Source organism: Pelecanus crispus, chromosome 5, assembly GCF_030463565.1.
Source record: "Pelecanus crispus isolate bPelCri1 chromosome 5, bPelCri1.pri, whole genome shotgun sequence".
NCBI classification, from domain to species: Eukaryota; Metazoa; Chordata; class Aves; order Pelecaniformes; family Pelecanidae; genus Pelecanus; species Pelecanus crispus.
In genome coordinates, this window is record NC_134647.1 from 5,571,750 (window position 1) to 5,583,950 (window position 12,201).

At 37.9% G+C, this 12,201-nt stretch overlaps 1 protein-coding gene across 1 annotated transcript in view; it reads right to left on the minus strand.

Annotated features, from left to right (window-relative positions):
• ARHGAP15 (Rho GTPase activating protein 15) overlaps positions 1 to 12,201 on the minus strand; it is a 322,363-nt gene that overhangs the window by 284,325 nt on the left and 25,837 nt on the right. The window contains exon 3 of the mRNA XM_075710898.1: positions 966 to 1,040. Within this exon, the coding sequence (XP_075567013.1) occupies positions 966 to 1,040 (75 nt within the window). The remainder of the gene's footprint in view (positions 1 to 965; positions 1,041 to 12,201) is intronic.

Consider the following 12,201-nt stretch of genomic DNA (forward strand, 5'->3'; position numbering starts at 1 on the left):
AAGAAAATACTTCTAGGAGAGCTCAGGATCAACTTACAATACTTCTGCAAATGGATGATATTAGATTAAAAAGAATACTGAATATATCCTTATGATATGCTCTGTTCTTTCTGTCTCAATAAATATCATCATTTGTTGTTAAGCTGCTGCCCTTCCTGCACCTTTTCAACATATGGAAGGTTGAGAAAATGACCCAAAATGCCCTGAAGAATTACCATAGAAAATGGAATTATTGTGTGGGGGTTTGTGTTTGGGTTTTTTTTAATTTGCTTTTTAGAAGAATATTAAAAGATGAGAGTATGTATGTGTAAATATTTGAGTTTCTAAATAATAATAATAATAATAAAAAAAGACTCTCATGAGTTAATAGTATTAGAAACTATAAGGAAAAGCAATTATCACTCTCTCACATACAGGTTCTATAATTCCCTTAATTAGAAGAATTCAAAGCTTCTGAACCTACCTAATCCTGAAAAGTTTGTGTAGGTAAAAGTACCACTGATACCAGCATTTCTTTGATGAATCTGTATTTGCATATTCATTTTCTTTTAATAAGAAAACATCTATGCTTCTCATTCCCTCTAGATTCTTTTAATGTCAAGGAAAATTTTGTTAAATTTCATGATCACTTTTACTTATAAAAAATTATATTAATATTAAAAATACCTTAATACAGGCAAAGACAGGACAAAGACGTGGTCACATTCCTTTATAGAGAGTATTAACGCTGATGAAACATCAGTCTAGTACAACCGAATTAACAGCAAAGTCAAGCTATATAAATTGCTTTGTATCTTCTAAAATTATTCTTTTTATTGATTAATCAAAGTCCCTCAAATCCCTTAACATCTTGAGGCATCCAAAGCCTCATGTATTTATTCTTTAGTAAAGCGTGTGTAACATTTACATTATAAACATTTTAAATAACAAGAGTGATTTATCAGTTCTATAGAGCAATCGCTTACTGTGTGGTCCTGTGTACTAATGATGTCTGCAAGCGTTAAGTTGTGTTGGGAATGATTTCTTCTGTGACGATTTACCTAAAAAAGGAAAAAAAAAAATCAAGGATTTAAATTCAGAAAGGATTCAAATACATGCAGGTAAAGATGGACCAACAAATTTAATTAGTGGGCATACACAGCATGCATTGGATGGAGTTTTGGAAACCTGGTTTCTTTCAGTACCGCATTTCTGTGAAAACTGGTGCTCCTCTGAGCCTCGTGTATTTGAAACGTACAGCTACTAAACTCTAAACTTCTCTGGTATAAATGTGTTTCTTTGTGATGTCACATTGGCAAATTTACCTAAAAATTAACCAACTGATAATGATCATCTTAAATTATGACATTTCCCTCGGGAATCTCAAAAATTGCTTAACAGGTTAGGTCCTTTTAAACCCATTTTACAGAAATGGGAAGGATGCTAGTTATAATCTCAAGGCCACAGAGCAAATCAATGAAGAAACTAGAAAATAATTGGGACAAACACATAATATATCCGGTCTGTTTAAGCTGCTTTCAAGGCTGCTTCTAAAATCTCCATGACTGGAAGGCTACAGCAATACTGGACTCCGATTCGACTACTGTTCCCAAGCACCGAGTCCTTGATTTCCTCCAGTTCCCTCTTTTCTAGGAGGAAGCCAATATAACCATCTGTGACTTAACTCTGGAAAATTACTGCATTATACCAGAAATTATTAAGACTAAATAGAAGTTTTATCACAAATCAAGCATTTGGCAGAGCTCAGCAGCATTTTACTTCCTTACAAATCTGCCACAAAGAACAGGTCACCCAAAGGTGTGTACATGTGTGCGTGTGTACATATATATGTATGTAAAAAACTCCTACAGTTTAAATCCAATATCAATCAGTAATAATAGAATTTGGAGCTGGAATCCTGTAAAATTCAGTGATTATCTCCTCTTTTAACTGAAGCCCAAAAGCAAACAACAAAATATAGGCTCAACTAGTTTCCACTGTATTCATCATAATGCATTCTCTTTTTCCCTATTAAAACAGAGTTAACCAAAAGTCATAATGTATTCTGTTTATATTCAAGTGTCTGAATATAGAAAATGTTCTTAATTAATCCAGAGGGCCACGCTCAAAAAACAGTTAAACATGTTATGATCCCATATTTTTTCTCCACACATTGCTTTCATGTTTATTTGTAAGCACTAACATTTTTAAGCCTTGAAATCTATATCCTAGATATTGCTCTGCTCTCCTAGTCAGAGCTAATGAGCTTAATGAATTACCAGTTCCAAATTTAATACAAACATTTCAAAGAAAGAGATAAAACATTCTTCACAATTCAAAAGTTTCTCTGACCTATTTATGAAGAATATCACTTAACAATTTCATTAAGGGTGAGTAACAGCTGGTGACATGGCTGTGTCCTAAAGTGTTTTTCTCTCTTAATATTCTGCATCTTAAGCAATCGAGCTTTCATAAGAAATACTTTAGTTAGTGGCAGTCCCTCCTTTGGGGAGAAAAAAAATGTCAGACCACATTTTCTGTATTTTGCAATCTTGTTTTCAGGAGTGTCATGTTCCTGTTTTATTAGCATGTAGGGTAAACAAGAATGATTTGCTGATGCTATTGAGAGAACTTCTAAGATTACAGTCTTTCTATTTAGATTTTGGATGGAACTTAATATTAATGCAGGCAGAGGCATGTATATAAATTCAAAATAAATTAATTCAATTTATCTTTTTCTTTATCTTTACTGTTCAACAGCTCTGAAGGTTCTATAGTGCACAAGACATATAACTAAACTATTCAGGTCTAGATCATAGAAAGTCTTTCTTACCCAGATCCCCCATCCTAATTATTCCTTAACGTACAACAGAGCATATTGCCCAGCGATGCTTTCTAAAATATATTCTTCACTCATCCAAATTAAATAACAAGACACACCACCACTCCACAGTATCTATTTTAACATTCAGCTGCTCTCTCCAGGAACCATACGTGTCTGTTGGGGGCCCTATATGCAACTTTGTGAAGTGTACAGCACCGATCAGGGCTTTCAGTCTGGTCTTTGGTTCAGCGATCAGAGCATTAGCAAAAGAAATGTTCACTTTTGATACATGCTGAAAAAAATAGATCAGAAGCACTAAATCCTTCCACAACCAAAAAAAGGAAGGAGATAGTAAAAAGTACTATTTTAGTAGTACTAGCAAATTATTAGTGGTAGTATAATAAAAAGACAATAGTAAGATTTCCAGGAAGTATGAAAGGAGGAAAAAAAAATTTAAAATCCAGTTATGGATATCATGTGCTTTAAAAACCTCTTCGCTGTATGCAAAGTAGAAATATTAAGGAAAAACTGCATGTGTACAAGGAGAAAGAATAGACCAACCTGATTATTTAATGTGATATTTTTTATAAAAAGGTGTTTCTCTTACAGGGCAAAAATAAATTACATTATTTTGTGTGCCAGCAATGAGCAATTTCATGCAAGAAAGTACTGATGCTCCAAAGTCTGAATCAAGTTTCAGAAATACAACCAAAATCCACAACTTTGTAAGCCAAGACCAAGCTCTTCTGGAATAACACCCCAAATATTTGGCTTACAAATAGAATTAATGGAAACTTCAACAAAGTTCTTACTCATTTCTACCAGCCTTTTAGTTTGGAAATAGAACTTAAAAAAAAAAAAAAAAAAAGAAATTAATCAAAACTACTTGAAAAAACTCAGCAGTAACAGAGGCAATATATTCTTTAAGACTGATTTTGTAAAATTCCAGCAGGCCTTATACAAATTTGGTCTTAAATATATTTTACAAATACTGCTGAATGAGTTAATCATGTCACTTCCTTTACTTCCTTCCTTTATGTACTCAGTTCAATGTCAAAGTGTTCTTAGCAGAACCTGGGTGACAGTATTCAACATACTCAATGTTTCAATATGCTCACAATTTTCAGGTGTACCAAAACATTCAAAGAGAAGTGTAGGTCCAATTATTTTCATTCTTTCATTCATTTTTTTAATAGACAGACCATAAAGGAGATGCTTTGAGATTTTTTTTTTCTCTCTATAGCTCCATTCGATTACCCTGATAAACTGAAGAAAAAACCTAAATAATATCTGTCACAAGTCCTCTACCTCACCTCCCAGGGTATGATGAAAGGCAGAGATTTACAGAAGTTCGTGAGATCCCTTTTTGGGAAAGGCAGCTTATCAGCAGTTTTCTGATTTGATGAACATTCTTCAGTCAGCAACAATGTCACCTGCAGCATTAAAAATCCACTCTGCGAGCGCTTGCAAGTCTGTGGGCAAGTCTGGTTTTGTTAAATTCAGCCTCAGCGGAGCTCCCCCCCTTCCCTTAGCTAAAGGGTATCCATCTCCTACCAGAGTTATTCCAGCATCTAAGCACTAATCCGTCATCATCCTTTCTACAAAGGCAAAGCCTCCATTACATATGCCTGGTATCCCGGCGTGAAGGGACAACCATCTGACAACTACTTTTTTACCACTGATCAAGTAAAATACAATAACCTGGTGTTTAATTTCATTTCTTTCTGTGTTCCCATTTGTTCTTTAAATTTTCCCTCTTTTTGTGGAAATTCATCATAACTAACTCGTTGTAACTCATTGTTAGCCTCTTCAAATAACATGGCGTTGATTTAAAAAGAGACTTGGAGGACTGATTTGGATTTTATTTGCCATTACAAGCATATTTCTGACCTAATTCATCTAGTCAGCTAGAAGCAGCATACTTCCTTTTTATTTCAACCAAACCTAACAAAACCAACTAGCATTTCTCAGAAGGCCCAGACAGGCTGCTCTAGTGCAAAGTATAGACAATTAATTACTTCCTGAAACGTCACTCTGAATTCACTTGTATCCCTAAATAATTAAGATAATTGCAAGACATTTCTAAGTAGTTTCCAAGATTATCAAATAAGTTATTCACCACAGGTTATTTACCCACAAACCTCACTTACAAGTAGCCTGGGAAAACCATAGTTTGTTCAAACAAGCAGCACCTGGCGCAGCAGAGCTCCACTTCGGATGAGAAACCCTGGGAAGACATCTACCTGCTGTTTTCTCCATCAATCACTGTACTGCTCCATCAGGAGCAGGTTCTCATGGAGATTTTGTTAGATTTCTATCAAAAAACTGTCACGCTGTTCATGCTTTGACCTTTCTTTTTAGGGGTCTAACTATTGTTTTGTTTCATCCTACCCACACTGCAGTCATGTATGTGGAGATTCCTTTATAAACACCCAAAAGAGAGAGAAAACCCCTACTGTTGAACCCCTACCACTGCGTGTTGCTCCGCGCTGGACCTGATCCAGCAAAGCACTCTGCAACGGGCTTAAGTGTTTTTCTGGATCAGGGCCAGAACACTCCATTCTTTGTAGGATCGAACTTACTGGTGGCAGCTTGAAAGTTTGCAATAAAAGTATAAACTTTTATTGTTTAGTCACATGAACTTTTGTGAAAACCATTCCCTCAACAGGGAAGGAGGGGTGATACCTGATTTAGTGCTGTCTGCGGTCATTTTGTTCCCAGTCACTCCCATACGGCAGTGACAGCTCATAATTGCTTAGATAGGAAAACTTAACAAAAATGTACTGTAGCGTTTCTTAATGGCCCCATCCCTTGAAAGACACCTAGGCAATGGCAAGAAGAAGGAGAACCCTGTACCATTTCACTCACTGCCATGCTCAGAGTGATTTGTTTAGTTTTAAAGATCCAATCTTGGGCAGTACGGCAAGTCCATCGTTATCTACAGAAATTATTTGGAAACAGCTCTGCTATGATGTGGCTTCTCTCCTGCTGAGAAAGGCACTGCACTGAGAAAATCCCACAGGCCTCCCCACGCGGAGATGCTCCTTTGTCATCTCAACAGATAAAGGTTTTTGGTCCATCCTCACGAAATAGAGGCTGTCAAGAAACAGTGGGAGCGACCCCTTTCCCCCTTGACTTGCTGCTGTGGATGCTCTCGGTGCGCTAGAGCTGTGCAATAGCTCAGCAGAAGACCCCGTTCAGCCCCGGGGAAAGCTCCCGCGCCCCAGCAGGCTCCTTGCCCGCAGCTCTGGCCACTGGTGCTCCTGGCTTGCTCTGGAGCCCTCCTAACACCATCCTCCACAGGGTTACATTAGAACCACACGGAGTTTTTCTTTTTTTTTCTCCTTACTTGTCCCAAACAGATTTCTTCAGAAGAAAAGGTAATGGAGACTACAAGGCAGTATAACATGACATTAGCTCTCTCTGCCTTTTTTTCCTAAGGCTTGCAGGGAGAGAGAGGGGCATGAAGTGCGGTTTCAGTCCTGCCCCCACCAGCCCTCATTTGCTCCTCAGCCTCCCTCCCCATCCCCAGGCCCCCGAAAACTCGTTACTACGCAGGTGACCAAACGCTTTGCTCAGGAATAGGAACTTGCATGGAAGGAGCTTTTGTGCGCTGGCTATAGACCAGATAATCTCTCTATGCATCATTTAATAAGAAAACCACTTCACAGTCCTTACAGGCTTGAGTTTGTTACGTATGACATGCTCTCAGCAGAATCTGCAGACTGAAGTCAGTGGGGAAAAAAAAAAAAAAAAAAAAGCAAAAAAAAAGCAGGGTTGTGTTGCATTCCCCCTGCATGTCTCCCTTTGAGCACACTGCCCTCTATATTCAGTTCAGATCTCCAGAGCCTGTGAAAATAATGATAATAGTTTTACTTCCCTTGACCTCTTGCTCCCTTATAAATCAGAATCCTATAGACCTTTCCCACAGTGCGAGGGTCCTCCTTCATATTCAAGCCTGTGAAGGTAGGTATTTTATATCAAGGCAATTTAATCACGTGGGCGTGCTCCCTGGCTTCAGAACTTGGTGTAGACAAGCACCGCGGCACTTTTACTGCGGGAGTATCTCAATTTATTCAGCCGCTTCATTCATGAAATAAGAGCAAAATAATTATTCAGATTCTAGTTTAAATTTCAGCCAGTGTTAAGATGAACTGACTCTCTGCGATCAGAGAATAAATAAACATGAGCTTGACTACAAAGCATGGTCTGTTTGAAACTATGTCACCTTCTTTCCCAAAAGTGTTTGGAGGTGTGCTCCAAATTTGGGGTACCCAGTTTGGGCTAATATTTTAACCCCAAGGATAAGCCTACATCAGGCGCTAGGTACTTTTCTCCATTAATGGCTTGCTGTTTCCCAGGAGCAGATTTTCCCTGGAGTGGGACCCCTTTTGTTCCTCTCTAGCTACTCAAATGGACTTTGAAATTTGTCCAATTGATCCTTGCTTTGAGGGAGTCCCAGCTGATGTAGTTGGCTTCATTTTTAGCCTTTTCAGGAGCAGGAGATCTGCCAAAACCATATGTGGAAGAGGAGACAGCCACAAAAGGTTCTTACCACCCATAGAAGTTTGAGAAATCCTAAGGCTGCTCTAAATTTGACTGCAGGTCACTCAGATTTGTGTACCTGGGGATCCAACTATTACAAAGAGACCAACAGCTGCGTTGCCTCTAATCCTCAGGATTTCCAAATGGAAATCAAACTGGAACCTGGTCTCAAAGCTTCAATATGCTTTAATTGCATTAAATACAATACTCATTGATTCAAGAAAAGAACATTTAAAATGAGGCTTTTTATATATTTGTACTAGCCTTTTCAGTTACAGCCTGTAATATGTAACAAAATACAGCCACACACACACTGTGACAGTATTCATCTAGGCATACATAAAAATATATATTATGAAATAAAATATTTTGATAAGTTTCCTATTCAGATTTTTCTATTCATAACGCAGTTGTTACATTTGGTTCACCATAATATTAGAATATATTAATCTTAACTACTGCAGGTGCTTTGGTAAAATTACAGATGAGTAGTGCACCAATGATAGAGGAAATAAGGAGTAAAAACAGCAGGATCAAAAATGCAGTAGACATCAGTATTTTGGTGTTCTTTGCCTCTGACATCTACATCTGCAAAAATGTGTTCTTTGATGTTATGTCTATAAAAGGTAAAAATCAGAGTTAATACAGACAGAGAGTAATGACAGATTATCTTTTCATGCCTCCTTTGCATCTTAGAAAAATAAAGACAATAAATGTGAGAACTCAGCTATGACAGCAAACTGTCAGCAACTCTCACCTGAAATTGCACCCCAGAATAGTATTCTCAGGGTGAGGGGAATTAAAAAAAAAAAAAAAACCAACCAAAAAACCGAAACAAACAAACCAAACATTAAAACTTAGTAAGTAGATGCGCAAAAAAATCCAAGAGAGCTGCCTTTACAAAATCACATCCAGCACATACATTACAATTAAAATGCACTCAAAAGCCCAGTCTCTCCTGAAAGGACCATCTTAACAGAAAGAGCATAATTAACATTGATGTCACACTCCTGCAAGTCATCAGTTACTGTATACCACATAAATACCCTTGTATAAAATATTATTAATATTCTTAGACAAATGCTCACTCCTCTCTAGTGGACTGTACATTAGTGCATCTCTTTAACCTGCCTACCCAATTCTTTCTCTCAGATTTAAACAAGCCAAAAACTCACCTTATGCTACTGCAGAAGCAATTTTTATTTTTGAAGGTTAATCCAACTCAGCAGGATTTAGGGATGGCACTTTTGCTTGGTTGTAGGCATGTTGGCTCAGGCCAGACAGCTGTTTGGACATTCTCCACTGGGAATCTTGCCCTCAACACCCACAGTTGATGCACATACATGGTCTACTGGCTGCCTACTTCCATGCCCATCTGTTCAGATGGCATGGTGCCCACTCACAAGTTCGCTGGATCCTTGCCCTTAGTGTGTAGATGCCAGGCAATGATGGGCTTAGATGGGCAGCCTGCAAAATACTGAAAGTGATCATTTTTTTCCTGCAGGAAGTCCTTCCTCTGCGATAGCACTGAAGCATGGACACCACATGCTACCCTACACTTAATAACACCTGTGGACATGTATGTGCCAGAAGTACAAAGCGGGGCGGAATATGCTGGGGAAAAAAAGAAGTACAAAACGGAATGATACAAGGAAATTGCAAAGATTCTTGTGTCACAACATGCTCTACAGTGTCAATGGCAGTGGAGCGATACCTGGGCGAACTTGAACCAAAGTGGCTCACACACCAGACCAGCGTAGCCGTCGCTGCATGAACCAGAGCATGAACCTCATTTATATCGCTCACCAGGCTAGCCTGCTTCCGAGACACAACTTAGCTTCACACTACCTTGGGCAGCGCACATCACTCAGTGGCCGCAGCGTATAAAACTCAAAGGTAGATCGTACTGAAAGCAGCGTGAATCAAATCCAGACCTGTCTAAAATCGTTTACCCTCAATGCCCATTCCATATATACCGTACTGCATAAAACATTCCATGGTAAACAATGGCACCAGTAAAGGTGGATATTAAAAAAGTCATTTTAATAAAGATTCATTTTAATTTGTGTCATTGCCCTTTGAAATAATACCTGACAAAATCCTACTTGGTAACAAGGGAGTCTTTTTATAAAAATTAGTAGAGAAGAAAAACTTCTGTCTCTCTTTTTTTGAGTCCAAAAGCCAACATATATTTTGGCTTTTATAGCAGATATTTTAAAACAGATATTTAAAGCGGATATTTTAAAACAAAGCGGCAATGTTAAAATTAAAATATCATTTTCTTCCCAAATATAGTCCGATTAACAGCAAATTGACAGGTAATAATAATTTTATATTTTAAATAATAAGCTACATTTTAATTGACATTATTTGAACAACTTCACATGTAAAAATACCATGGGATTTATATGCACAAATCATTCATAGTTCTTTAGCTGTCCTTCATACACATTATGAGAGTCATTAGAAAAGTTACATACTATAGTTTCTGCTCTTTGATCAGATGATTCAAACTTTTAAAAGGAGGAGGGAGAGGAAAATCAAAGAGGTCTCTGCAGCAGAGAATATTTCCAACTGAGTCTTCCAGGACTCCTCCTGTCTGCCAACACTCTGGTGAACAAACTATCACTTACAAACACTCATGGAAAATTAATAAAATGAGTTGCAAGTACCCATCAAACATATTCACAAAATTATTCTAACAGGTGTTTGTCTCTTTTTTTTTTTTCTTCCCCTTCCCCTTGCTGTGAGCACCCTAATACTGCCCTAACGATTACAGATGCTTGCTAGCAGGCCGAAAAGAGGTATAAAAGCTACGGCATGGCCGGATCTGCAGCCTGGCTTGGGGCTCTCATCTAGTCAGCAGTGGAAGCCTGCGCTCAAAGGCACATTTAAGCTGTGTCTAACTCAGTGTTTACTCTGGGGTGACTGGATTTGAGCGCGCTGTCCCTACCCTAGAGAATTGTTTGCTGCACGGAGGCATCAGTCTTGTCTTTGAGCATGCTCCGCCGAATCAGTCATGTGTGACTACTTGATCTGTTTTGGTCTGGACATATTGTCAAATCGTTGTGTCCAAGTTTCACAGGAACAGTGCCGAAAAAGTCCTGGCTCCAGGAAGAAATTAGATTTATAAGGAACACAAGCCAAAAAAAGTCGCTATGAACACCCAGTGACAAAAGTCAAAGAACCTGAATTAAAACTATTTCGCTCTGACTTCCAAGCTTAGTTCAGCTTCTTTAATCTGAAGGGAAAAAACTACTAAGACTACCTCCTTTCTAACTTTTAGGTTGCTGATTCCAGGCAAGACAGAGGTAAAGCGTTGGCTTTTACAACAGAAAGTCCTTTGGTTTTGTCAGTACAGGAATTTTCACAAAGCACAATTTTAATGTGATTGGAAGGAACATCTTCTAACACAGGGCACAGCTGAAAACCCCATAGCTAAAACTTATTAAAAACTATTCAGAGATCAAAATTAGAGACTGTAATACAGAATCACTTGGATACCTGTCAGATTGATAATATCTAGAAGGCCATCTAACTTGCCACCTGCTCCCCCTTCCCTTTGCATTAATAACCTGAATAAGCTTGTGAGTGCTTTTTTTCCCCACCCCTGTTGGTTCATATTAGTCTCTCATATCATCATGACCTGTAATATCTTTAAAAAAAAAAAAAAAAAAAAAATCAGTATTTCTTATTAGCATTGTTCAGAGGGCCAAAGTGTGTATGCACCAGAAGAAAGAATGAAGCAAAGTTTTCAAACAGATTTTCCCAGGTGCCATTATAAACACTAACTTGAAAGAAACAGTCAAAATAATAACTGATCTACCTCAAGTAGCTTTTTAAGCAAATGGGTGATTTTGCAAAGGTCATTTAGCGGGATGACTCCTTCCTATTCTGTTTGACATCACGATATGCTGCTAGGAAAAGAATGAAAATATTTAAAAGCTTAAATTTTCTTCACTCTTCCTCTGAGATTTCTCAGTTTTATGTTTAATCACACACTTGCAGCAAACTAGGTAGGACAGCAGTGATTGCTAACACTGTTACCCAGCTCTGGGACTCTCCACTTGCAATTTACCTTCATCTTGCACAAAATTATTATTCTAGCACTTTTGCCAAAATCTGCTGACACAGTAAAAGTACTATAATGCAAAGGTCAGGTTCTTGGGGTTTTTTTAAAATACCAAAATTAGTTCATCAAATTTGTATTGGGCTTCAGGGTTCTTGATTCAATTCTTTGTCAAACAAGATAAAAAGAAGAAAAAAAAAACGTGTTATCCATTTGTATCTTGGCAAAGCAAGAACTACACTTGCAAAGTGATATTGTCCATATTGCTTAAGTACTATTTCATTATTTGCCTTTCATAGACAAAGAAACGTTTTAAATAATACAACACTCCCTTTTGCGCTCACTCCACAAATTTGCCCATGTACCACAAAGAACGCGTAGGAGAGGGAAGTGCATATTTCTGATCCAAGCACACTGAATCTCCTGGTTTTACTCTTGTGGCATTACACTGACAGCAAACCACATAACGCTAATGCAGCAGATAAAGAAAAGAAGAAATGGAATTATCCTGTTTGAAACTTCTGAAGCGTCTAGACAGACTGGAAATTGCCGCTGATTTGATTTTTGTCATTCTGTTCTGATAGAGAAGTCACCTACCTTACATATAATAGAAAACCCTCAGCAAAACAAAACAAGAATCATCCACTGCCATCCAAAATGTGGGCAGTGTATAAAGGCTGTACTTAACTCTGGGTGCACTGCCAGAGAAGTCATCTACCTTATCAAAAAAACCCCAAACCTAAAAGTTTAAAAAAAAAAGGGAAAAAAAGACCTCAGGAAAACA